The sequence below is a fragment of the Megalops cyprinoides genome, chromosome 20, assembly GCF_013368585.1.
Source record: "Megalops cyprinoides isolate fMegCyp1 chromosome 20, fMegCyp1.pri, whole genome shotgun sequence".
NCBI classification, from domain to species: domain Eukaryota; kingdom Metazoa; phylum Chordata; class Actinopteri; order Elopiformes; family Megalopidae; genus Megalops; species Megalops cyprinoides.
In genome coordinates this window covers 19,763,778-19,791,428 of record NC_050602.1, presented here as the reverse complement: position 1 = coordinate 19,791,428, position 27,651 = coordinate 19,763,778, and the positions used below count along the sequence as shown (strand labels likewise).

Genomic DNA, 27,651 nt, shown 5'->3' with positions numbered 1-27,651 from the left:
TGCCGTAGGTCATGCTTTCCGCAGCCAGAGCAACACTGGTCTGTACTGGGGTGTCCTCTACAAGCTCTGACCGAACCGCAAACCGAGTGTGCTTGGCTCTTGTCGGAGGCAAGGCCTTGTTGAAATTCTGTACCACATTGGAGGGGTCTGGGCTGGGGGGGGTGGGGTGCTCAAGGACACTGCAACTCCCAGTACTGGCAGTGCGGCAGTAAAGAGGGGCACGTCTGACTCAGCAATGAGGGTCACATTCACACGTGGGTGTAAACTCCGGCCGGACAGAGCTGCCGGCCAGTCCACATGCATTTCAGCTCCGCGCATATGTGTGTCTGTGCTTCATTCAGTTTGTGCGAGACTCCTGCCGAGGCATGCTAGGCTAGGCTATCGCACAGGGAACCTGCTCTGGGTCTGTGACAGTGCTCTGATCTTGAACGCTGTACCGAGATGCTTTAGGTGTTCTGATCTCATTTCTCGGACAGCTGTGCTGGGTGGTTGCCCGGTAACCAGCGCTGGGCCGTGCGTAAATGCGGGAGAGGACGCTGGCCATCCCTGCTCCGTTTTCGGTTCTGTGGAAATCCTGCAGGTGACACCTGTGTAAGGGACACCTGCACAGGTTCATCTGTTTTGGCAGTGAAGGTTGACACAGCATACCAGGACTGTCTCACTCTTGTTTGTCTCATACAGCAAATCTCTGGGTTCAGTAACAGTGAAAATTTTGAGGGGGTTGGAACTGGAAAGGCAGTCTCCCTCCACAGCGATAGGCATTTTTCCCCATGCACCAGGTACCACAGATTCCACTTCCTCTTGAGAGTCCTGAGAGTACTACAGGTGCATTTCTCCTCCTGTCCTATGCGTCTTGAGCGAACGAAAAGGGTTTGGTGCTAGGCAACAGAACTAGAATTTTTGCTTTACTTCCCTGAGTGCCTAAAAAGTGCTGGTTATAATTAGTTTAAAAACTTTCAAGAACTGGGGTTACTTTCGGAAAGTAACCTACATTTTTTTTAAAAATTTTGTTTGAGACTGGAAGAATTGCAGGGAGAGTGCAAGTGTGTGGGATGGAGGGGGCGGGGGCGGGGGTTTGGGACAGCAGCTGCCCCCGTGACAGCCTGACCCGGTTTGGAGGATGTTCTAATCCCCGGGCGGGCCAGATTACTGTCTGTTACATATTGTCTGGTGGCGGTGGGATTCCGCGCTGCTGGGATCGGCTCAGACCTGCTGCTGCTGCTAGGGCAGGCTGTCTCTTTGCTTTGCTTCTCCCTATTTATTTCCATTCTTCAGTTTCTTTTTTTGATGCATTTTAAATTCATTTTCACAAAGATGACTTATTCCTTTACATGTTGTATGGGTTGGAGCAGCGGGGGAAGCTACTGTTTTGTTTTTTGAGTTATAAATATGAACCACATATTATGCAGAGTGCAGAAACACTGCATAACAGTATTGAGAACCGCAGATGCTTAATGCTGACCGTACTAAGATGGGGTAATCCCGGGGCTAGAGCAGAACACCCAAATAAATTAATCCACATCTCAAGTGTCAGCCTCAGAATCTCCTCAAACTTGACCCTGCTCTCTTAACACCATGCTAAAGTTAATCTTCATTGCAATTAACAGGACTTAAAGGACACTCAAGTTCATGACTGTCTTAGACTCTTTCTGTGGACCAAGCAAGAAAGTATTCCGCCAGCTGGAAGAAAGTGAATGCTGCTCCACGAATGCACCTGAAGTACGAATACATTTTACCTATTCTCAACCTCATTGATCTAAAAGAGTGGAAAAATCCCTTTTCTGCATCATATCAAGGTGTCTGGTTCTGGGCTTCAGTATTGGGTTCATTAGTTAAAATCAAGGCTGTTAGAGTTATCTGTGTGTCAGGACAGGACTTTATTGACTGAAACATTTTTTTCCACAGTACAGAGTACATCTCTGAATATAAGGATGGTGACATCTATTTTTAAAGCTGCAGCCTGTACAAGGAAAAACATACACTTCCCCCACAGTCCACAGCACTTCAAATGAACTGGAATGGCCGGTCACTGCAAGGGATGTTGCCAAATTAACAAGAGAATGTGTACTTCATGCAGTGTGTCTTGAATATTTCTGCATGTGTGTATAGAATATATATTCTAATCAAAAAGTAAACTGCAGAAACCCAACAGGCTGTGCCATCCCCGAAACCGGGAACATAAGAGATGAGAAATCCACTCTCCTGTTGCTTCCGCTGCCTCTCCCTCGGTCTCCCGCTCTCCGTGCATAAATGATTTGCATTTGTGAATTAATGAGGTTCTGCTGAGGGGAGAAGTCTGCTCTCTCCCCTTGCATGCATGCCTGCATGCACGCGTGCATAGGGCAGCGCGCGGAGTGATGCCTGGTCTCCATGGTAACGCCGCTGCGCGTGAGAAGCGCTGCTGCGCTTTGGGAACCCCCTCTCTCAGCCCCCTCCCTGGCCCTCCTTGCCTTTCCTCCGCGGTGTCTCCATTGTTACCCTGACGCCCGTTTCGTGCGCGCCTCTGGCTTCGGAACGCACGGACCCACACATCTCTGCTGTGTTACAGACCTGCTGCGTGATTCCTGTGGCTGGGTGTCCAGGTCTGTGAGCGAGGGACTGGGCACAGGCTGTGCTCCTGTGAGCGTAGGGAGACTCGGCACAGGCTGTGCTCCTGTGAGCGTAGGGAGACTCGGCACAGGCTGTGCTCCTGTGAGCGCAGGGAGACTCGGCACAGGCTGTGCTCCTGTGAGCGCAGGGACACTCGGCACAGACTGTGCTCCTGTGAGCGCAGAGAGTCTCGGCACAGGCTGATCCACATGGATCAGGATTCTCCGACGTGGGCTCTTAAAGCGAATAACTGAATAGAAGCTGAAGATAAATGATTTGATGGCCTGGCACGCACGGCAGTCAATGCCCTGTCTGGGTGGCTCCCATTGATCAGTTTTACAACCCAAGTAGCCGGCCGGGAAACTAAACGGTTTCGGTCAATGCTATTTATGGGATTATCGACGAATGACCGCTTCCATCAGCACTGTCAAGAGCAGGGGAAAAAGTGACATAGACCAGACATAATTAATTGAATAAAAAATGATGACGAAAATTTGTGTAAAAGAATATGAAAGATGAGAAGAAAGGGGTGATGGTTGAGGGAATATTCATTTAGGTCATCAAAAAATTGGATTGATGCATATGAGTAGACACTTCTGCAGACATTGGCTCTTGAGCACAAGCGAACTCACACTTCCAGGCAGTTCCAGTGTTCCAGGCAGAAGCTACAAACAGGAAGTGTCCATCCTGGGGCTCACCAAACCACCATGCTCTCGACTGGAAGCTTTACACATAGCACACTGCAGTCTTCATACACAGCAAAGCCCTGGAATTATGGGGAGCTTTGATTTGCCTGCAGCAGACCTGAGGATGACGCAAATGATCAGAGGTGACACACTTATTGTATGTGATGTGGAGTAACCTTTTTTATTTAGATCAGGAGTCATCCTCAGTTGATTTACATACACACACAGTGAAATAGATAAAATGCACCTATTCCTCAGTGTTATATACCCCCAACACCTCTAGTTGTATTGGAGGTGGTTGACCGCACTGTGCCAGCCCCCAATAATCCTCCCGCTTCCTGTCTGCTGGCTCCTGCTCCTTTTGAGGAGAAGGAGCAGTGGGGTTACCCTTTAAAAATGTTTGCTTTCTCCTGGTTTCCACTCTCTCCCTCTGTTTCTCTCTCTCTCTCGTTCTCCCTGTCTCTCTCTCTTGTGCTCTCTCCTTCTGTCTATATCTCTCTGACATGCGCACACACGCACACACACACCCAGAGGCTCCGACTCACAAAATGTTCTTTGAATCAGAAAGTGGTGCAAAAACCCCTCAGATCTCCTTATTTGACAGTGCGAAGCTCCTCCCAGCTGTTCTGAAAAGCACAGCTGGTTTTGGTAAAGAGGCCTCCAGCTGTGCATGGCTAAAGAGGCTTACTGCTGGGTCAGTGGGGGGAAAACTTGCGATGTAGAAGTCTGAGCGTTCCCACCTAAACGAAGTGTGGGTCACAGCGGTCCTGTAGCACTGGTGTGAAAGCTGATACTCGCACCGGGAATACCTTCTTATCTTAGAGTTGCATGTAGGGCAGATGCGTTAGAGTACTGGTAAACAGTAGTAGATTTTTACTTCCGAAAAAAAGTGTTTGAAAATGGCACTCGGAGAATATGTTTAGTGGGACGTATTATGAGGTAACCATTGAAATAACTGATAAAGACAGGGGAACGGAGAGCTCTTTCCCTGGGTCCTGTAGTTGTAACATTCTGAAATGCCTCGTAAAAACTTAGGACTGGTTCTTCAGAATGACCTCATCAGAGTTTTAGAAGAGCACCTGTTCCATAGCACAGCACAAGTCTAGGTGTCCAGTTGTCTACCTGTCCAGTTACATGACTAGGCCAACACAACCACCTGAATCCTGCCTTGTACCAGAGAGTAACAGGTTGTTAGGTTAGCGTTCCTCTGTAGGTGACTTAACAGCTCAGGGGAACAGCCTACGAGGCACTGCTTTCTCATAGTCCCTTCACATTCTCCTTTTCCTCTCCTCCTCCTTGTCCTTTTATTTTGATGTCATTTCGTACTTGTCCTTCTCCATGCCGAATTCTGTTCTTGTTTTCATTCTCTCCTTTTCCCTATCCCTCCCCCTTCATCTCTCCCTCTATCCACCTCTCCCTCCCTCTTTTCTTCATCACCCTCTCCCTCTCTCTCCCTCTCCTTTAAACCCCCCCCCCCCCCCCCCCCCAGCCCACCCACCCCAGTTGAGGAGGTGAAAGACAAGCGGATTAGAGAGATTTAATCTCTCCCTACCGCCTCTCCCTGTTCGTTTTGAACAGAGCCCCGATTGGTCAGGAATACTGTATATAAAGGCAGTGCTGGACTCTACTAGTTGTATTGAGTTGGTGTTTCTTTACATCAGATAATATGACAGCTTTAGTTTCTGCTTTTGGTATTTAAAAACACACACGCATTATATATATATATATATATATATATATATATATATTTATATATATATATATATATATATATATATTTATATAAAATGAAACACATGGAAACATTGTCATTTCTACTCAGTATAAAGAGTGTCATAATTGAAACATGTCTTAATAATACAGTAATTGATGTCAATGTCCAGATGTCTCCACATGCAAGTCAGTGCATGTACAAAGGCGTACCTCATCATAAATGCATAATTTAACATGTTGTTCCGTACAATTACTGTTGTACATATCAGTTTTGAAGAGATTCTTCTTCGATGTAAAATGTGTTTGAAATGCTGTTGAGAATTGTGGATTTGTAGCAGGCTTTATAGTGTCTTACCCACATACAAAGCTCAGAATGAACAGTTCCTTCTTTATGTGGATTATGGCCAATTACATCTGCTAGTCCTGTTGGTGTGGATCATAATTTTACCAAAATCATTTTTGCTACTTAAAGGCACGAGCATAAGGTCCAGATGCTGAGATAAGCAGTAGATGCAGTCTGCTCTGTGTACAGCAAGCTGTCTCATGCACCTTATGGATGTACTAGCCTCGTGCTAATATACAGAGGAGGTGCCGCTAGCTTCACAGTGCATTCTGGGAATGAGCGGTAGAGAGGAATTAAGTGAGATGGAGTTCACTCTGTGTCAACTAAAATTAAGAAAAGTCAGCAGTTCAGGGCAGCTACTTGCCCTGCTTTGAAGGCTCAGGGAGGTGGAGATTTCTTTGCTGTGAATGTGGTGTGTCATTTTTCAGTATGTGCGTGCTTTTTAGCTAACTAACATTGCAGATTAATTATATTAATTATATTACTGTCCAAATTGCTTTACTGCTGTGTACTGATGACTGTTTCTTTCAGATTTCTGCTTTCTGATTTGTGTTTCTGATCAGTGATATCTGCATAGCTAGTATCCCAGTGTATGATGCGGTGCTGTGGTCTGTGCATCGTTTTGCACCGTTCGTTTTGGTTTCTGTTGAAGAGGTTCTTAAGGATAGTGAAACTAGTGAAACATAGAAATGGAATTACGGGAGTGCAGGAAGTCTCAAGCCCCTCGGCTGATGGTTGAAAAAGGGCTTCTGGGCGTTGGGTCAGGCAGGTCCGGACTGAAGCGTGGGGTGGGGTAGGGTGGGGAGGGATGTCTCTGCTGCTCCCCTCATCAGAACAAAAGTGGGGCCAAAGAAGGGCTGTTACCACACCCCCCTCACCGCACACCGCCACCACCATGCCTTTTCCATCCACGAGGCCTGGGGGACAGAGCAGAGACAGGACCCGTCGCCATGACGACAGCTTCTGCAAGCTGCCCGACACCTGGCCCCTATTGGTGGAGGGGGGAGGGAAGAAAAGAGTGAGAGAGAGAGAGGGGGGGGTGGGTGGAGGCAGACGACCCAGTTTTTCCCCCGGGGACCCTGTTCGTTTTCACGAGCAAAATTAGCATAAATTAGGGGGCAGGAAGGGTGTTGGGGAGTGGGGTGGGCTGGGGGGCGGGGTGCCGGGAGGAGGTGAGGCATCTCCCCTGGATCCTACGTTCTCTCCCTGTTCTCGGTCATGTGACAGATCTGTGCCGTCATCGCCTGCTGTCATGTTTTAAAGGACCTTTTCTGAATTTACATCAACATCGTTTGTGCTCTGAGGCTTCTGGGGCATGGAGGTGAACAGCAGGGCCGTGAGTCACTGCTCACCCCACGCCAGAGGCAGTGCGGCAGGAAGCAGAGCATGCTGGTCTGGGATGGCGCCAGGCAGGGGCCCAGTGCAGATGTGCGTGTTTCTGCAGCGGTGTGCGGTGCGTTAAGCCGCGGTTTTCTCCAACCAACTTGTCTGTGAATGTGAAAATACCGGCCCACTGTGTCTCTGTTACTGGGAACCTCACCTCTGAAGCAGGGGCACCACCCTGCCCAAACACTCCGTAAGCTGGCACCCCCCCTCCACACATGCCTGCTTGGTTGAACGGGATGCAAGCTCCTGTCCAGGAGGGGCAGACCCCCGAAGCCCGCCTCGGATTGTCAGCGGGAATGAGTCCGGCGGGTCATTGTGAATCGGGTTTATGGGCTACTTAGAGAGAGAGGGAGTGGGCGATGTGGGGCCGGGGAGGGGAGGGGCGGAGGTGCTGTGTGTTACTGTCAGTCGCAGGTTACAGGGTGAAGAGTCAGACACTGCAGGAAGGGGAGCATGTGACTGTCTGAAAGTGGGGGGTCGGGGGCAATGGCGGGCGTCGGGGGGGGGGGGGGGGGTACATGTTGAAAAAGCGCTAGCTCTTGGGGGGAGGGGTGTGGGGAGAGGGGGGGGAGGGGGGCGGTTGAGGTACCAAATCAAAACCAGAGGTTAAGGAGGCGCGGAGAGGGGGGTGTGGGCAGGGGCCTCCGGGTCTGGCTTTAAAACCCGGAATGAAAGGAATTAAACGACACTGCGTTCACAGTGCAGCGATGAAGAAGCACAGAAGCCTGTCTGGTGCATTCTCCACAAGGCAGTATTCTGCTGGTGTTTCTCAAGTGCAGGGCAGTGGGGAAAAAAAAACAAAAACAAAATGAAATGCAGCAGTCTCATTTCGGGTTTCTGTCCTGAGTCCTCTCCCTCTGGTGGAAGTGTGGTACCCCGCCGGCTTGGCTCCGCTCAGCACGGCAGGCAGAAGGGGTTTCCATGGGGGACGGGGTGGGTAGCCCTCTACCGTAAGTGAAACGACTCGTAAGTGAAACCCTTTGAGCCCAGCCTCCCACTACGCCCATATAAACATTTTGAATGACAGTTTGTGCAGGGTTCACTCCTGGGCGGCATGAGACAGGAAGTGTCCGCTGAGCAGTGGTTCGACCCGTGTGGCGAGGGCCCTCTGATCTCACTTCCTGTTTGTTGGAAGCGTTCACAGGAGGGATGTTTCATTCATTCTTTGTTCCTACCTGTCATGCATATTAGTTACTTTTTGCTTCGCAGTCAGGAGTCTGGTTTAAAACATCAATAACAATGAGAAACACACAGAAAAGGATGAGGAATGCAAATTAAATAGATGGTTAAATACATTTGTCAGCGTTCATTATTGACTTTGAGGTTTTGTTTTTATTCCACTTCAATTAGTAAATCAGTTGTTATACTGGAAAGAAAAGGGATGCCGATTGGTTGGTCCAAGTTTAGCGAGAATGTTGATTGAATTCAGGCCAGAGCTGGAGTGACTGCTGAGGAATAGGTTAGTACAGACGATGCTTCCTGTAAAGAGCAGCACAGTGGTTTTTCCTGCGTTGTGTCATATGCATATCACATGAGTGGAGAAATGGGGTCCTAACCCTGAGCTAAATCTCATCCACACCGACCTTCCGTTACCGCCCCTGGTTCAGGGAGAGCTTTGATTGAGCAGGGCATATAGAAGCAATGTCTGTATTTCAGTGTGCAGGCAAAACATAATTTGCGCTGCTGTTGTTGTTGTTCAGTAGAATAGCCTGGTCTTGTGCAACATCCTTATGAAAACATCGCTGAAGTGCAAATGATCCCGCTCCCTCCCCCCTCCAGACAATCCCTCCCAGAGACCGCATGGCAGACGAAGTGGAGTGCCCCACTGCTCTCTCCGTTCCTCCCCTCCTTCCCTCCCTCCCTCCCTCTCTCTCTCTCTCTCTCTCTCCTTTCCCTCCCTCTCTCTCTCCTTCTCGCTCTCTCTCTCCCCCTCCCTGTCTCTCTCTCTCGTTTGCTCTCTCTTGCCCTCTCCCCCTTTCCCCTCTGTCTCTCTTTATATTAACTATCGGTTTTTGCATATCTCGTATTTTTATTGCTTTTTCTTCCCTTAGTTACTCCCCCATCTATCTTTTTATGCATTAATATGATACACAATATGCATGTATATTTATTTTGTTATGTCTATGAGTGTAAGAACATGCAGTAAAATGAAGTTCATCTTAGCTCATCAGCTGCCTCTGCTGTGGAGTGAATCTGTGTTTCTGTACATCGTATCAGAAACAAGATCCTGTTTTTCAGCACAGGGAGAGAGAGAGGAGGAGGGGCAGAGGGGGATGGCTGGGTATTGGTAACAAGCCAGCCAGAAATTCTTTTCATATTTAATAAGTCCCGCAGGAGGTCTTGCTAGTATAAAGTGTATTATATTGTACAACTCTCCTGGCCAAGTTGGGGGAACAGGGACCCCAATTCTCAGCAGTTTAAGTGACCGGCCAGGCAGGGGAATTGTCAGGCCGTCTTAAATGATAGGTTTGATGGCTTTACATGAAGGTGCTTCTAGGACAAACACTGAATCTGTAGAACGGTACACTCTCATGTTGGCTCGGGTTGGCTCCCAACGTGAATAACTGGGATTATGTGGTTTACTAAACCATATGGAAACCCAACCACAGTCACTTGTTCTGTTGTGGAGGTCCCATTTGACTTGATGCGGAGTGGAGCATGCGTGTGTGCGCGTGTGCGTGCATGCATACGTGTGTGCGTGTGTGTTTGTGTGCGCACATCAAAGCTGGCAAAGGTCATTTCCTTAGGATACCCTGCAGTGTTTGTATAGCCATTACTCTTCCTGCCAGCCTTGTAGGAGCCAGTTTGCTGTTTAAACGGTACCTGTATGTACCGTCACTTTCTGTTAAATTGATTCTGAAACTGTCAGTTTCATCCAAACCTTCAGTTCATTATTCCCAATCAAAATACCACCTCTCATGTATATGGAGTTTGAGAGTAAGAAACGACCACACCTCAGCTTTCTGAAAAGGAAAAATGCTTCAGTCCCGAAGATTTGTGCTCTGTGTACACTAACTTTTCTCAGAACACACTCACCCCATTGTCTTTTCCACACAATGAGTGAAAGCATTTTCTGTAACTGATTTAGCTGTAGAGGGATTTGCTGGAGTTTTTCAGAGAGCATGCTGGCGGAGAGATGGCGATTGCAGAGTAATTATTTCCCCCATGTTTTCCCAGGCGTTTCCAATATATCTTGACCGCGAGATACTGGATTGCCGGATTGTTCTCTCCCGGACTGCGAGCCACATTTAAGTCATTGACATTGTCACTCAGTACCACACTTAGTGTCTCTCTGAATGTAAAATCACAACATTCAACATGGACATGTTTAGCGCATACAGGACCACCAACGGATGCTCATCAGATGGGCGTAACTTGTCTTCTCTAAAATATATATGCTGTACACTGTGACTTTACAACAGCCCACCCACAATTCCTTGCAGGTCACATTGTGACGTTAATGTGGGCATAAGGGTTTTGGAGGAGGTGCCAGGAGGGCAGGTTGAGATGAGGGAAATGGAGAGATGCTTTTTAACCTCGGTGAGCACCTCTCACAGAGCGTGGTTGGGCACCAGGTGTTGTGTTGTGAGGCTTTTTTTCCTGGATGTTGCGCAGGTGAAGCAGCAGGTGAGCACCCTGCTCAGCGGGAGGTCCCGGCTTCCAGCCTCCCTGTGGTCAGGGAAACCCTCCCCCCTGCAGCAACCCCCCCCCCCGGCTCTGACACCACTGCAGCCTGTGACTCCCCTCCCTGTCGTGCCTAATTAATGCCATTAATTATCTGCAGTTAGTGGCGCGGTGTCGGCCCGGCAGCGGCGGCCGTCCCTTTGTGGCCTTTGTCGTGTGAAGGCCTCTGACACGACCTGCCCGCCCCACGCGACTGTCACTGCCCTAATGAGCAGGAACAGCACCTGCTGCAAGCGCAGCTCCACTCAGGTGTGGCTGTGTGTGCATGTGGGGCGTGTGTATCTGAGTGTTTTCATGGGTGTGTGTGTTTGGATGCATGTAACTGTGTGTTGTGGGTGCTTCTGAGTGTGTTTGTGTGCGCGCTTGTGTTTCTGTTTGTGTGCGTGTGAGCGTGTGAGCGTGTGTGTGTGTGTGTGTGTGGGTGGGGGGCTGGTATGCCATGCCTCACCCCTGGCCCCTGCCCCTGTTACTATGTAGTAGTAGTCTTAAAAGGAGCCCACCTGACCAATCAGGTCAGCCATGGTGGGAGGATAGGCCTATTTTTATAACACCCTGCCGTGTGTTTGTGTCAGTTTTGCTGCCACAGTGTAAACTCACACCAGTATATTGACTGAAGTGACTGATCCCAGGTCTGTGAAGTTATGACCTGTCGGTCAGACTAGAAACTGGCTTACTGTCATGTAGGTCACTGACACATACACCCAGATGAGGAACGTAATTAACACCATTAAGAAAAGCCTGCATTGATATATCAGGGTGATATTTTGGCAAGCAGGAAACAGAAGGGCGGATGTCATTGACTGTGCTGGAGCTGTTATTGGGTGAAGTGTAATTCCACTCATAATCAGTAACATTCATGGGCCAATCAGAGCTGCGCTGCCAGTGGTCATTACATTACATTACATTATGAGCTACCAAGTCAAGGTGTTTGCTTGCGTTTCCATGCGCGTGTCACGTCTGACCTGGGAATGGCTTTGATTGGGTGATTGAATGAACAAACTTTCATTTAATGCTTTTGGTAAGATTGGGTGTCATCGAACGAGTTCAGTTTTGCTGTGGAAAATGAGGAGAGTGAAGAGAGTTTTGACCTCTGTGGTCTACTGTCCTTGCACGTCACCGGTTACTGCTTCTGTGAAAATGGCGCATCTGTAGACAGAGGAAGGTCTACACAACCACAGACATATCTGTGATATCTGGGGTTTTCCAGATGCAGTAGGACACACAGCTTTGTGTGTGTCTGTGTGCGCCTCTCCGAACGTGTCCCAGTGTGACATAAACTGCAGAGCCTACCTTATCTCCAGTGACAGACACACTGAAGGAGCCAGTGGGAGATGGTGTGATGGGACAGGACGTTTGTCTGAGGCCCAGCTCTGGGAGAGCTCAAGGATTGCAGCTTACTTTCCGATGAACTTTTGTTCATCGGGAGAGCAGTGGCCTTCCCACTGACATTACGTGGCTGTTCTTCAGGAGCCGCAGTAGGCGGTTCAGTGGATTTTGGCCAGTCTGCACAGCCGGTGTTTCCTGATGTATGGAAATGCCCACACAGCTTCAGCAGCGAGGAGTCTCCGGCGTAGGAGTGGCGCGGATGTCATTGACTCATCGTTGTGATGGGACCTGTGTCTGTGCCTCCGGATCATTACGGTGAGACAGAATGGAGAAGCAGAGGGAGTGGTGGTGTTTGAGGGGTTAAAGAGCTGATATGGAGAAACGAGTGTGTGACGTGAGAGACGAACAGGCGCGCTATCTGAAGCCGCAGGCAGGCTCCTTTAAACTCTCTCTCCCTCTCTCTCTCTCTATCCTTCTCTCTCTCTTTCTCTCCGACTCCCCGGCCGGCGCATGATTGACGGCCTGAGGGTTTTAATGGGCACTGGAGAGGGAGAGACGAGGTCGGGGTTGTCATGGCAACAAGGCGAAGGGGCCCCTTTCTGACGCTGTACCTGAGCGGCACGTAGTCTCGGTGCCCCAGGTGCCGCCGTGCCGCGATCCGGCCTGGGTTTTACTGGCCCCGCCCCCCACAGGTACCCTCGTTCAGAGCCGAGGCACACTTACGCACCAATCAGCTCCGGAGCTGGGGCTTCCAGTCCGTTAAGTGTGTCCTCCACGCTGTGGAACGATTCCGCTGCCAGCCCCTCAGCTGTTCCCAGAACAGCCCGCGTGAAGCGGAGCGGTCCGCTTCCAGCCTCGCCGCTGTTCTCGGATGAGCCCAAAGGTGCCGCCTGTTCGCCAGCTGCAACCGGCTGGCCTTACCCTCAGGTCACATCAGAGACTGACGTGACCTAAATGTTGGGTAATTGCTGGTGTGGTGCTAACCACATGTAGCAAAGCTTAGCTTCACAAGGAAGAAACTGCGTTCCAGTGTGGTGTGTTTCTTTTTGCCAGAAGGGGTAAAATAAAAGAACACCAGAACGTTGTACTGAAGAGAACTGGCCATTCTGCCACTCTTGGCTCTAAAGGAATTACAATCAGATGAAAGCAGCAAACAGCTCAATACAGTATAGCAATGTAGCAATGTAGAAGAAGTAGATTTTATTTAAAATAAAGTAAACATGTAAGTTGGCCATTAAAACAACTTGGGATAAAATGAAGGTACAGCACAACTATCATTACTATGTTTTAGTGTGCATGTGTGTTTTGTGTGTGGAATGCCTCACCTCTGGCCCTTCACACGGTTTGAGTGCCTGGGCCGGCGGAGCTAGGGGTTATTCAGGGTTTTGGGTTACAGGGCAACGGGGGGTACTGCTGATGCACTCTCCCAGTTTACACCCTCCCCCGGGATCTGCAGAATGGCTGGCTAATACTTCCGACCCTTGATGGCCTGTCCCTGTTCTCCCCTGCACCACACAGACCTGGGCTTTAATTGCTTCATTTTCACTGAAGCTGCAGTACTTCACAAACAAGGGACTTCTGCTGCAAGCACGGAGTTCTGCTGCAAGCAGATCTGCTCTTATAAGATTTTGTTTGTGTGCTCTCTCTCTCTCTCTCTCTCTCTCTCTCTCTCTCTCTCTCTCTCTCTCTCCCTCTCTCTCCCTCCTCCTCAGTTCGATACGTTCACAGCTTCATTCACGTCACAAATATGTGTCCTTGTCACCAACGAAAGACGATTAAAATGTAAACTTTATCATGTGTTACATTGTTGTGTGGATAGGTATCTGTGTGCCTGACGCTAACAGCAGGTTGTGAGCGGTTGAGCATGGTGTATGTTGTGCGTGTGAGGGTTGCCGTTGGTGACGCGCATGTCATTTCTGTGTTTCAGAGTGCGGCAGCAGCCCCCAGCCCGGTGATGGGCAACATGCCCCCCAACGACGGCATGCCCGGCGGCCCCATGCCACCCGGCTTCTTCCAGGTAAGAGGGTTACCTGGTTACTTGTCTCCCTGCTCCTCCACATTGGGAGTCCATGTGAACGGCTGTTGTGTGTGAATCCTGGATCCCTTGGGTTGGGATAGTTTTCAGGTTTTTTTCCCTCCCCCATTTGGCCTAGGGTTTTTTTTTTTTTTCTTGTTTTGTATTTTGTATTCCTGTACTCCCTGGGAAATGTACCCTGTACCTTATCACAATTCAGTTACAAAAATCCCCCTACAGCAAGTATATTTAAGTTGATTAATTAATGAAAGTCTCCTTCAGGTTTGCAGATGAGTCTTGACAATTTTACGTTTTTGGCACAATAACGGTAATGATAATAGATGGTGACGATAACAGGATAATAATGCTAATAAGATTAACATTAGCGGCAGCAGCGTTAAGATCAGTTAGGAGTGGGTGGTGTTTGCGTTGCTCCAGCGTGGCGGTGCAGGCGTTGGCGTGGGGCCTCCTGCCTTTTGCCTCCTGCGGGAAGCTGAGTGACAGTTCTCCCGGGGCGTGGAGAACGTTAATGATTCATGAGCAGCGATCAGTCCGGTGCAAAAAGATACCTGACGGTTCCGTGTGAGTGGCATTGCGTTCCATAAATAGTCTGTGTGCATTAGGGAGAGGTAGAGAGAGAAGGGAGGGAGAGACGGAGACAGAGGGAGGGAGGAGTCAGCGCGTGTATGTGTTTTCCCCAGCAGTTCAGTCCTGCCTGGCCTACAGTGAGCGGGGCACGGAAAATGGGAGGGATGAAGAGCTCTCCCTGTCTCTCTCTCCCCTCCTTTCTGTTTCTGTCTATCTCCTGCTGTCTCTCTCTCTCCCTTTCTCTCATTAATTCTCTGTCTTTTTCTCTCCTTCTCTTTCTGTTTCTGTCTCTCGCTCTCTTACTCTCCCTCTGAGTCTCTCACTCTGCCTACCCCACCCCCTCTGTGTGTGTGTGTGTGTGTGTGTGTGTGTGTGTGTGTGTGTGTGTGTGTGTGTGTGTGTGTGTGGATGGAAGCTGTAATGTGTATTAGAAGCAGCTGCACTCACACAGTATAAACCCAGAGCACTGTTCTGGGGAAGGTTTCCTTGTGTGTTTGACTCCCACTCCCCCCCCTTTCTCTTACTCCTCTGGTCTGTTATCCCCGCTGTCCCTCTCCCTCACTCTCCACCCCCCTCTGCACCCCCCATTCCCCCTCCGTACCCCCCTCTCTTCCACCCGTGTGTGCTTTTGCCATTTTTTGAGTGGCCATATCCGCTTCACCTGACTCCAGCTACATACATTAGCCTGAGAAAACCTCTCACTCTTACCCAGTTTCCACCCCTCAAATTAAAGTATTTACTATACAAATACTGCCGAACATTAGAGCAATTTGCCAGGGGTGAAATGTGCTTAATGCTCCAGTGGCGGGCCGGTGGAGCCGTAGGAGTGTGCAGCTTAATCCCGGCTCCGCTCCACAGCGTACCTGCGCTCACTTTGGGTTCACTGTGTTCCCAGTGCCAACACACAGCACGCCTCACACACTCATAGAGAAACACACACACACACACACACACACACACACACACACACACACACACTCATACAGAAACACACAGCACGCCTCTGTCGCTGAGACTGCACACTCACACGGACGCACACTCATAGAGAAACACACACACACACACTCATAGAGAAACACACACACACACACACACACACACACACACACACACACACTCATAGAGAAACACACACACACACTCGCTCATAGAGAAACACACACACACACACTCATAAACACCAACACTTTCAAACGCTCATACAGAAACATGCACACACTCATATACACACACATTCACTTATACACGAACATACACACACGGACACTTAAACAGAAACACGCCCACATGCACATTCAGACACGCACAAGCACTCATACAGAAACACACACACACACACACACACTCATAGAGAAACACACACACACACACACACACACACACTCATACAGAAACACACACACACACACACACACACACACACTCATACAGAAACACACACACACACACACACACACTCATACAGAAACACACACACACACACACACACACACACACACACACTCATAGAGAAACACACACACACACTCATACAGAAACACACACACACACACACACACACTCATACAGAAACACACACACACACACTCATACAGAAACACACACACACACACACACACTCATACAGAAACACACACACACACACACACACACACACACACTCATAGAGAAACACACACACACACACTCATACAGAAACACACACACACACACACACACTCATACAGAAACACACACACACACACACACACACACACACACACTCATAGAGAAACACACACACACACACTCATAGAGAAACACACACACACACACACACACACACACACTCATACAGAAACACACACGCACGCCCCTGTGCATGAATGAGGATTCCATTCCCACAGTGCAGCGGGGCACAGCTCCGTGTGCGGTGCAGGTGGGATCTCTCTCCGCGCTGTAGTGTGACAGACAGGTTGTGGCACCGTCAGCATGAGCAGCAAGCCAGGAAATAAGAGAACAACCGCATAAGAGGGGGGAGCGGAACGATGTTTGTGCGCACGTGTGTGCGAGAGAACATTTCTGTAAGTGTGTGTGTATATGTATGTGTGTATGTGTGTGTGTGTATCTGTATGTGTGTGTGTGTATGTGTGTGTGTGTGTGTGCATGCGAGATTGTTTCTGTAAGCGTGTGTGTGAGAGAGAGAGTGTTGTTCTGTGCGTGTATGTGTGACTGAGTGAGGTGTCGCATATTGTTGTCATAGCATAGCCTGCAGCAGGGTCCGTACATACAGGAGCTGGGGCTGACACAAACAGAGCGACCAAGGCAGAGAAACGGCGTGAGGAAGAGGACAGAAAGTCTGAGTGCTGACGCCTGGCCCGTATCCACAGCTCTGTGGCACTGCAGAACCCCCCCACCGTTACTTCACAAGGCGGGGATACCAAAGTCTGGAGCTGTGTGTGACCGGAGGGACAGCCGTGTGAGCGCGGCGCTAAGAATCAGTCACTGAAACTCGGGCACTGAGGGGCTTTGTGACTTAAAAAAGCTCGCTCTCAGTGGTGCCTGCTACAGTGCATTGCAATGCAGTGGCCCAGTGCAGGGTGAAGGGTGGATCAGGCACAGAACCGGCTCAGTGTCCTGTTGAGTTCTGTGCGATCTTGTGCGTCTTGGACTGTGAAGAGTGGTAGTTAGTCTTGGATCATCAGATGCTGCTCAGTGGAAGTTTAAGGAGGGTTTAAGGCTTACATACTGGCTTCTGCTCAGTAAAGGGTTAAAACTCGGTTTCATGAGACAAATCTAATATTGCTTCAGTTTTAATGTTCCTCTACCTGAAAACCGCACTTACATAGGAGGTGGTCCGAACGAGAGCAAACGTTTTGTTATTTGAATGTTTTACCATGAGGTCACTGATCTTTTTCTTGGATCAGTGGGGATATGCTTGTTAATGAACAAAAAGAAGAAAAGTCCAGATTTTTACTTTCTCTTCAAAATCTATGAAGTAGAGCCTAAGAATCCGGCATAAAGTGCCAGATGATTCATTGATATTATTAATTTTCCTGCCTGGGAGTGCAAGTGTATTCAGATCTTGCTCCAGTGAGTCATTTTTTTAAAGTGAAAGACCAGGAGCAGGGAAGAAAGCTTTGCTTCGATCATATTGTACATCTTGGGAGCCACAGAATATTTGTATATCAAGTTAATTGAAAGGTACATTCCCATAAAAAGCATCTTTATTTGTATTACGAACAAGAGCAACAGACCTGTGACTCTCAATGTCTGCTGTAATAACAGTTATAATAATAATAATAATAATGATAGATGTGTGTGGAATGGCAGGGGTGAGCAGTGATTGGTTGTCAGCTGTGCAGTTGTGACATGTTTGTGGAGTCTATGTACAGCCAGTTCAGCAGTTTTTTATCCGTCTCCTGGCTGCTGCCTGGGTCAGTGGGTCAGGGGGCCTCACGGCATCCTGCAGGTCAGAATCAGTGTTAAAAAACTGAGGGGGTATCAGTGGGGTGGAAGATTTCATCAGTGAATTAACCCTCACCCTCTTACCCTAACCCAAGCCCTCTAACCCTCTAATCCTAGCTCTCACCCTCAAAGTCAAACTCACTCACCACAGCTCTCTAGCCATAACCTTCTAACTCTAACCCCAAACCCTTACCTCTTTAACCGTAATCCTAACCCCCTAACCCACTAACCAAACCCTGTTTGGCCCCATGCCCAGATTGTGCCCCAGGTCTCAGCCTGCTGCCCAATTCACTGTATTTGCACTATGGCACTGCGTAGTCAGACAGCGTACTGACTAAACAGCGCATCTTATAACAGTTATACACCGTATCTGAACCTATCAGGACACACTGACACATGAATTTTCTCAGTAGTCTTCAGCACTAGTGTCACTGAGAGTCTGCTCACGTCAAATCCAGTTTTGACTGTACTTTTTCGACGTAATGAGATGTATCGGTAAACATCCAGGACTAGCAAACATCACATTACATCGCATTACATTACTGCATAGAATCAGCAACCTTTGGGTTATGAGCCTAGCTCCTCATCACTGCGCCACGCTGATGCCCAACATTATTTGATTGCCTAATTTTCTTTAGGAAAAGAGAATCATAAAACCTACATCACCGTTGATAGTTCATAACCGTTCTTATTGAACTGCTGCTGAATATGTATGCATTGTGTTGATCTGTGGCACAATAGCACTGCATAGTGATTAGCGTAGCTTGACGCTCTATGTGTGGATGGTAACACACTGCCCCCGTGTGGCCGGAGAGCAGCACTGCGGGCAGTTGACCTGCTCCTCACACCGTCGCATGTCTCCTGTCCTGCTGTTCGCGCAGCCGGGATATTCAGTGCTGCTCCTTTGCCGTGCAGGCAGAAGCAGCGGGGGGCAGAGGGGCTGATGCGCGTTTGTACCGAGCCATTATCTTCGTAACTGAGTAGAAAATGATTTTATTAATTGCTTCGTTTAATAGCTTAACGCCCCCCCCCCATCCCTCCCCCCACACACACACACACACACACACACACACACACACGCACACAAATCCCCCCCCCCCCCCCCCCGCCCTCATCCAGCTCTTATTGTTCAGAAGCCACTGGCCAGGCCCTCCCCTCTGTTTCCCCCTCTCTCTCTCTGTCTCTCTTTGGAGCCGATCTGGTGAAACGGCAGGCCTATCAATGCCATATGCTTCCCATTCATTCATTGGGGGGGGGCTGGGGGGTGGGGGCTCGGGGCAGGCTGGTGGTGTGTCTTTTTTTGAATTTTGTAACTGCTGTGGAGTGCTGCAGCAGCTGTGGGGGGGGATGCTAGGGTGGGGGTTACAGAGGCTGGCTGAACACAGGGGAGAAATACCTGCTGCTCACTTCTGTAGTTATTATATCCATGGTTAGCATGAGTAAACACACACACACACACACACACACACACACACAATCTGTATATGGAGCACCTGATTCTCATTTTACATATCGCGCATTTACACACTATTTTATTTATGCGTCGTCTCACCCAATCAGATTAAGTGCGTTAGCCGCACGACCGGAGGACTGCCAGTGTGCATGTGCGTATATGCATATGGATGTGTTTGTGTGTGTTCCCCTGGGGAGGTGTATCAGAGCAGACACACACAGCGCAGGATCACAGGGTGTCTGTGTACACCCCACCTGTCTGTGCTCACTGCTTTGTTCCAGTGAATAAGCGCTGTTCGGTGGTTGGTGTGGACCGCTGTCTGTTAGAGGGGCCAATGCCGGTACCGATACACCTGTAAACTGATGTGGCAGACGTCTCCCGTGGTATTTTTTGAATAGCAACATCATACCGTTTCAAGAGTTTCTTTTATTTCACCATTTCAGATGTTATACAGTCATACCCAGTTAGGTTCCCAAGTTTATTAGATTATTTCTGCAGAGTCAGCACTGATTATGCGATTGCTAACAGCTAATAGTAGTTAGCGTCAGCGCCAGAATTCATATTTTATCGCCGCAGGACCCTGGGCATATAGCCACACAGTAATTAGTCTTTATATGTGTAAATCTAACTAGAGGGGGCAATTCCTACATTTTTCCCTGCGCTGCTACTTTGTGATACACTGGTAGTCTAGCTTTTTATTTTTAAATAAATTTATATAGTGTGTGTAATGTTTATATAATAGCTGGTTATATGTATGGGGATCCCTCAGGATGTCTCTGGAATTGGATCTATAGAATGTAAATTGTAAGGCTCTCTGTGATTATTTCTCAAAAGCTGTTATAAACAGATTGATGTTATTTCCAGACAATGCTAAGCAGTTTCAAGCACCCATTAGATGAACGCACGGAGGTCTTTGGGTGGATTGAATTGCTCTCAGGAGCAGGTGTGCTCTCCTAAACTGACAGAAAGCTTCAGGCGTGGGTGTAGCGGGGAGCTGCTGGTGTGGCAGTGCGGAAACGGGTCCCTCTGATAAGTGGTTCAGTGTGGACCTCTTTGGGTGTGTTGAGTGCGTGGCGTGGCCTGGCTCGGCTTGGCTCGGCCTGGCTCCGCTCGGTTCAGCTCAGGACTGAGTCTCTCATCTCCCTCTTCTCTCTTAAAGGGACCGCCCGGCTCCCAGGCGTCCCCCCATGCACAGCCACCCCCACACAACCCCAGCAACCCCATGATGGGACCCCACGGCCAGGTAAGAGCAGCCACACACGCACACACACACCCTGCAAGCATGCACACACACATCCAACACACATACACATCACAGACACTTACAGTGAATGCACACACACACACAAATAAGCCCAATGGGTGGGGCATGGTACACACACATACACACACACACACACACACACACACACACACGCAGTGACACAGCATGTCCAGCTGAGATGGTTTCTCTGTGGTTAACTCTGGCCTGTGGCTGAGTGACTTGTGGACATGGCTTCCATTGTGTGGCTCTCCTATTGGTCAGCTCTGTGTGGTCACATGACCAAGCTTCTGTGCTGCCTAATGATGGCGCTCCTTCCGCTGGTCCAGAGAGGCCCACAGCGAGCTGCTCTGCTCCCCCACAGCCTCAGTGGGGGATAAATAATTCAGGCCCTGATGGAGGTGCTTTAGGGCAGTCCTGCATAGAGCCAGCTGTCCTACCGTTCTCCATTAATACTGCAGGGCCTGCTGCTTTGGAGTGTTCACCCACACACACACACACACACACACATACACATGCAGTCTCTCATACACACACCCACTGCCACACACAGACACGCATATACGCACACACGGACACACACACACGCGCACACACACAGTTTCAAACACAGATGCACACAGACAGACGCTTACGCGCACACACACAGTCTCTAACCCAACAACACATACACACACACACACACACACACACACACACACACACACCAGTACTACACAAAGCCAAGACAGAGTCCAGAGAAAATGGCATCCAACCCCCAGCCCTGTGAGGACACGGTTGTTACATAACTGTTTTTCCCTGCATGTTCCCGCCTCCCTCCCACCCCCACCCCCACCCCCACCCCGCCGTCGCCACTCCTCTCCAATTAGCCGTGAAAGCCTGTGTTCTTATTCCTGTGGTTTCGCGTTTCCTCGTGCGCTGCCTCCCCGAGGGCGTCAGCGCACCGCTCTGAGGAGGGCATGATGCTGGATGCCTCTCTCAACACAACAGCCAAGAGCACAGCGCAGCACTGAGCCGTGCGTCTGTTTTCAGACAACACCCCCGCACAGCCAAACTGTCCAGCACAGTGCAGAGCTGTGTGTTTTCATCAACACCACTACATAACCAAACTGTCCCACACAGCATGGAGCTGTGCCTATGTTTTCAGACAGCACCCCCACACAGCCAAACAAGACCTTCGCACAGCTGAATTGCCCAGCACGGTGTAGAGCTCTCTGAGTGTGTTTGTGTATTTAAACGACACCCAGCAGCACCCTAGTAGACCTAAGTTGATAGTAGCGGTGTGTTTACACGCTTAGGGGAGCGCTTAGCAGGCCGATGCGTGTCACACTGCGCTGTTTGGGTTTTCCCAGTTTGCACAGCAGCAGGATGAGGCTTCACATGTGGAAGGAAGAGGCCACACTCTCCCAAATAAACCCGTCGGTGGAGATGGGGGAGTGGTAGGCAGGGATGTGTGTCTGTGTGTGTCTGTGTGTGCGTGTGCGTGTGCATGTGTGTATGAGGCTTAGGCCAGTGCTTATAGGAGGTATGGAAGGACACCTGTGTTGTGTGCTCTGCAAAGCAGTAGCAGTGTGGTGCAGTGATGTGGTAACCTCTCGTAACCACAGGGTTATTAGTTTAAAGCCTTAAAATGGGGCACTGCTGTTCTACTCTGTGCAGGGAGCTTAACCTGAGTTGTTGTCATATGAATATCTAGCTTTATAATCACGCATGTGAAAAATTGATATGGGTGTCTGTGACCCAAAGTAAACCAGAAATAATGATAATAGTGATAATAATAATAAGAATGAAACTGCATCTCTTCCATCAGCCAGTACAATCTAAGTATTTTTGTTCCACCACTTGTCATGCTGGTTTTGAGTGATTGAGGTTTTCGTTTCTGATATCTCCCTCTCCAGTGAGGAACGCACAGTGTGTGTTCCCCTTCAGACACTCCTGAGAGAGCTGTGTTCTTCAGCTGGTTTGCAGTCCCTCCCCCCCAATTCTCCATCCACCCACAGCGTCATTGTGGCCCCCAGATGTCACCTTACTGCACCCTCAAGTTACCCCACTCTTACGGCTCCTTTATCCATACCCAGAGCATGCTGCTATCACCCTAAATCTGTCAGTCTCTCTCCCCTCTCTGTATTTCCCTCTCTATCTTCTCTGTATTCCCTCTCTCTCTCCTCTGTAGCTTCCTGTCTCTCCTGTCTGTATCTCTGTCTCCTCTGTGTATCCCTCCGTCTCTGCTCACTGTGTCTCTCCCCCGTCTCTCCTCTCTGTACCCCCCTGCGCGTCTCTCCTTCTGTCTCTCCTCTCTGTACCCCCCTCTGTATCCTGCTCTCTCTCTCTTATGTATACTCTCTCCCTGCTGTGTCTCTCTCTCTTTCTCTTTTTATGTGTCCCCACACAGCACTGAGACCTTGAACTCAGAACTTTTTGGAACAGTCCTCTTAAACCCTTTTGTAGTACTCTGGCTCCCCCTGCTGGTGTCTCTTGACTGCGGCCTTGCTTGAGTTATTACAGCAGCAGCATGCCTGTGGCTTGTTTCGTGAATGTAGTGAATAAGTCTGAGTTATCTGACTTGAACAAACCTGACTCGCATTAGCTGGCTTCCTCAGCACCTGTTCTAGGTTAATACGATCAAGCTAATTCCGGCCCTGCTTGTCAAACCGAGTTAGGTATGCGTACGTGTCAAACTCTTGAAGACACGGCAGACACAGTTCAGGACTGTTGAGAAGGCACAGGCACCTTTCAGCTTGCCTGCCGTGTGGCAGGATTCAGGATCCTGGACGCGTTGCCATGGGAATGAGCGTGGCTTGATGTAAGCCTGTTTTGTTGTGAAACCAAAAAGCGAGAGTTTCTCGGAATATTTTCAAAAGTTGCCCGGCCAATTGATGACTCCCAGTCTGTGAAATACCCCTCAGGCCAGGACTCAGGTAACAGGGATACAGCAGTGGAGCTCATTTTCATAATCTTTCACTGATCTGCTCCTCTCCACAGCTACAGCCTTCTGACAACTGACTGATATCTCTCTCTCTTATTCTCTCTCCCCCTCCCTCCCTCCCTCCTTCTTCTTCTTTCTCGCTCTCTTGCCCTCTCTCTCTCTCTCAGCCCTTCATGTCTCCACGGTACCCTGGTGGACCACGCCCCTCACTCCGTATGCCAAATCAGGTATGGAACCTAGTGCCTATTGTTGATCATGAAGCAACATCTTTGTTTCACCTGCGTGATCCTGGAAGTTAATAAATGAGTCCCAAGCTTATTTAAAACTTAATCTGCATGAGTAAGGCAAGGAAAATAAAGACATCAGAGTATGATAATACTGCAGCCCTATATCCTCTGCTGTGACACTCACTGGATGACCAGCTTGTACTGTTTTGGAGAAGCAAACGCACCATTTCGATTTTATTTTTTTATCCATTAAAATTCATATTTGCATGTGTGTACCTTGCTGCAGCCTCATTTGACAGTAGTAAAGCTAGAGAAAACTGGAGAGAAACATGATAGAGTGGACACCTCCACCTTAGTAGTTGTCATAGCAACCCCAATTCGAATCACATGACCCCCATCCCAAAGGCGGTCATCTTGCTGAGTTTTCTTCAGATGTGCCCAGGGCTGCTTTGAATTTCCATTTTCACAGTCGTACAGACAAACACGCAGGGGTGGTCACGTGACCGCTGCTCCACCTGGTCGGTGGAAGAAGCCTGCTGGGAAATGGAGTTTTGATGCGGTCAGAGGAGCCACAGAGGAGCTGTTGGTGGCTGCAGCAGGGATTTGTGTAACACTGTGATGCATCGGTGCTAATGGTTCTTTGTCTGTCTTGTCTCTGTTTCTCTTTCTCTGTCTGTCTTACCCCCTCTCTCTCTCTCTCTCTCTCTCTGTTTTTCTCTTTTCCTATCTCTCTCCCAGCCACCAGTGGGGGCTCCTGGGTCACAGCCTCTCTTGCCAAACAGCCTGGACCCCACCAGACCGCAGGGTATGATTTGGGGTATTGGACTAGACTGGGGGAGAGGGGTGGGAAGAGGAGTGGGGCGTGGCTTGGGTTGGGGGGCTGGGGTCAGGGAGGGAGCGGGGGTGATTTTGTCTGCACTCCTGCTGAAGTTAATGTTGTGTGAATGTCAGTGTTTTCCTGGATGGGAGCTAGGCTGTACTGACTGGTTATTGTCTCACCCCCTCCCCCAGGACACCCAAATATGGGTGGGCCAATGAGAATGAACCCCCCCAGAGGAATGGGGGGCATGGGGCCACAGGTGTGTACTCCACTCGCACTCACACACTCTTGCACAAACACACACAGCCAAGCTCCTCAATCACCTCACGCTCTTCGTCTTCACATTTACATTTATTCATTTGGCAGATGCTTTTATCCAAAGCGACTTACAAGTGAGGCAGAGACCAACATTTGAGTACAAGTTCAAGTTACTGTCACAGACCCGGTATTGTCACATAAGCAAAGACGTGGTTTCATAACCTTATTGTCTATTTAGGACATTAAAACTATATGTAGTCTGCTGAGGAATAGGAATACTCATTAAGGTGGTGACCAATTGATGTGAATATGTAGGAATGAAGGAGAGGATGAGATGTAGCATGAATGTAGCCCACATGAGAGTTATAACTCTGCCAGGGGTATCAGTTGCCATTGTGATGTTCTATGTATGTAGGAGGAGTTGTGGTGATGCTCGTGTGTGTGTGTAGGAGTTCCCGTGGTGGTACTATGTGTATGTATTTGTTGCCTTGGTAACACTGTGTGCGTTTCCCCTCTGTGTAGAACTACGGTGGGATGCGGCCTCCTCCCAACTCCCTGGGCGGTCCAGGAATGCCAGGGATGAACATGTGAGTACGGACGGACGGACAGACTGACATTCCCGTGCAGCTTTCAGATGCTCCTCCCCTCAGAGACTGCATCCAATCAGAACACCCGGGTGGAGAAACATTTGGTGTGGATATGGTTTGGAAAGTTTAAAGTGATGTGGGTGTTTGCGTGAATAAAGCTAAAGGTATTTCTTAACCTGAAGTTTTTCGTTGATGTGGGGACCATAGACAATAACGCAGATTTGTACTGAACTTGATCACAGTGCATAATTAGTTGGGTTAAGATGTGATAATTCCTTAATCGAGCAACAGATTAATTGTAAGTTCAAGACATTGTGTTGAAGAAATGATCTTGTTGATTTTTATCAACACAAACTCACCTCCAGCACCACAGTTCTGTCTTCAAGGACATGGAGCAGGTTAACAATCCAGAGAGCAAATACAGCCAGGTGTTCAGCTAACAGCTCGGTGAAGCCTGATCAGTTCCGGCTGGAGGAAAGACCAGCACGTGTAGGGTTACTCCAGGACCAAGCCTGGATTGAGCCAGTGACATTAGTAGAGCACTGCTGTGACATTCCTCTCTTTCACACTTGCACCCTCCCTCTCTTCCTCTCTCGCGCTCTTTCACACACAGGGGTCCTGGAGGGCGTGGTCCGTGGCCGAATCCCAATGCTAACTCAGTAAGTCATCATTCACGCCTCTGTGCAAACTCACTTCAGTTATCTGCGGTGATAGCCGGGAGCACGTCACAGGTTGTCATTTTGGCAGGTGTCGGGACTGAGGGGTTGCTTTCTACTGTTTGCCATCATTAGTGGTGCAGATGGTGACCTTGTGTCTCTGCTGTCCCTCTCTCCACAGATAGCATACTCTTCCTCATCACCTGGAAACTATGTGGTGAGTGTTAGGTATCTGAAATGTCAGCTCAGGCCTACCAGCAGAGGGCGCTAGAGTAACAGTCACTGGAAACAATAGTGCCATTAACGAGTGAGGGGCACTGCTGATGCAAAACAACAGAAAATCTTGAGGTTAATTTGGACAATCTACAGTCTTTGTTCTACCATTTTGCCACTGCTGTTCAATGTAGTTAAGTGCACCATTTTCAGTCAGATTAATAACGGCACAATGCCTAGGTTTCTAGAAATCTACATATAGGAGAGCCTGATACAGGTGTCTGCTGCAGAAATCTAGGTTTGATTACTGTTCACCTGATTTTGGGGTTTGGGGATGTGGCCACTCAGGCTGTTTTTCTGCCTCACTGTGTGTCTCAGGGTCCGCCAGGAGGAGGAGGTCCACCAGGAACTCCCATCATGCCCAGTCCAGGAGGTGCGTCACCTTAATGTGTCTCCATATGACATGATCCCCCCCAAACTCAGTTCCACCGCCACAGCCATCCGTCATCCTTTTGTTTTGGAAATCTGAGTTGTGTGACATTTCAGAGAGCTGTAGGATTACGCTAAAGCTGGTCTCAAGGGGTGACTTGTGTCTCAAGTATTTTCCTGCTCTCTCCCCCCAGACTCCACAAACTCCAGTGAAAACATCTACACAATGATGAACCCTATTGGACCTGGAGGCAACAGACCCAACGTGAGTTTACTTAGTAGCGTACACTCATAAACGGAGACCCCTGGTCATGTGCACTTAGTCAGTAGGTTACACTGAATGATGCACTCTCTGAAAGTGTGGTGCATACATTAGTGTACACTTAACATAGGGTTTACTCAGATCTGTACGCTCATTGTGTAAAGTTAACTCAATAGTGTGCACTCAGAGATCAGGGCAAACATTCTGTGTGATGTGTCTGGAGACCATAATACTGCTAGCTTCAGTACGATCTAAATGTATTACATTATATTATGTATAGGTTCAGCTGTCACCGTTATCCAGGCCAGCTGATATTAGCTCACAGTTTACATATTGGACATTCATACATCTGGATAACTACTAGATATTTACTCAGTCTTGGCAGGATGCTCAAGGGTACCCAGGTCCTTAGTCAGGTCCTTTAACCGGCCTTACTGTAAACGTTACAGTGTAGGACTGGCTGTATTAGACTGTGCATCACCCCTCTCATTAAAGTTACGGTACCGGACTGAAAGCATAAGAGATGCAGTGTCATATTGGCTGCATTAAAGTTGCAGTGTAGGAATGGCCATATTAGAGTTACAGTGTACTGGTGCATTACTGAGTTATTATGCAGAACTAGCTGCAGCAGAGGATACTGTGTGGGACTGTGCATTGGAATTACTGTGTAGGACTGGCCATATTACATTACATTACATTATTGGCATTTAGCAGACTTTCTTATTCAGAGTGACATATTAATTACAGGTGTTTTTAGACTGTTATCCGTTTATACAGCGGGAT

At 48.9% G+C, this 27,651-nt stretch overlaps 1 protein-coding gene across 2 annotated transcripts in view; it reads left to right on the top strand.

The window, feature by feature from the left end:
- LOC118795878 (single-stranded DNA-binding protein 3-like) overlaps positions 1-27,651 on the top strand; it is a 58,964-nt gene that overhangs the window by 29,072 nt on the left and 2,241 nt on the right. For both annotated transcript variants that reach the window (XM_036554645.1, XM_036554644.1), the window contains exons 5-14: positions 13,655-13,744; positions 20,389-20,472; positions 23,584-23,643; positions 24,382-24,448; positions 24,655-24,722; positions 25,244-25,308; positions 25,922-25,967; positions 26,146-26,181; positions 26,556-26,610; positions 26,801-26,871. In XM_036554645.1, the coding sequence (XP_036410538.1) occupies positions 13,655-13,744; positions 20,389-20,472; positions 23,584-23,643; positions 24,382-24,448; positions 24,655-24,722; positions 25,244-25,308; positions 25,922-25,967; positions 26,146-26,181; positions 26,556-26,610; positions 26,801-26,871 (642 nt within the window). The remainder of the gene's footprint in view (positions 1-13,654; positions 13,745-20,388; positions 20,473-23,583; positions 23,644-24,381; positions 24,449-24,654; positions 24,723-25,243; positions 25,309-25,921; positions 25,968-26,145; positions 26,182-26,555; positions 26,611-26,800; positions 26,872-27,651) is intronic.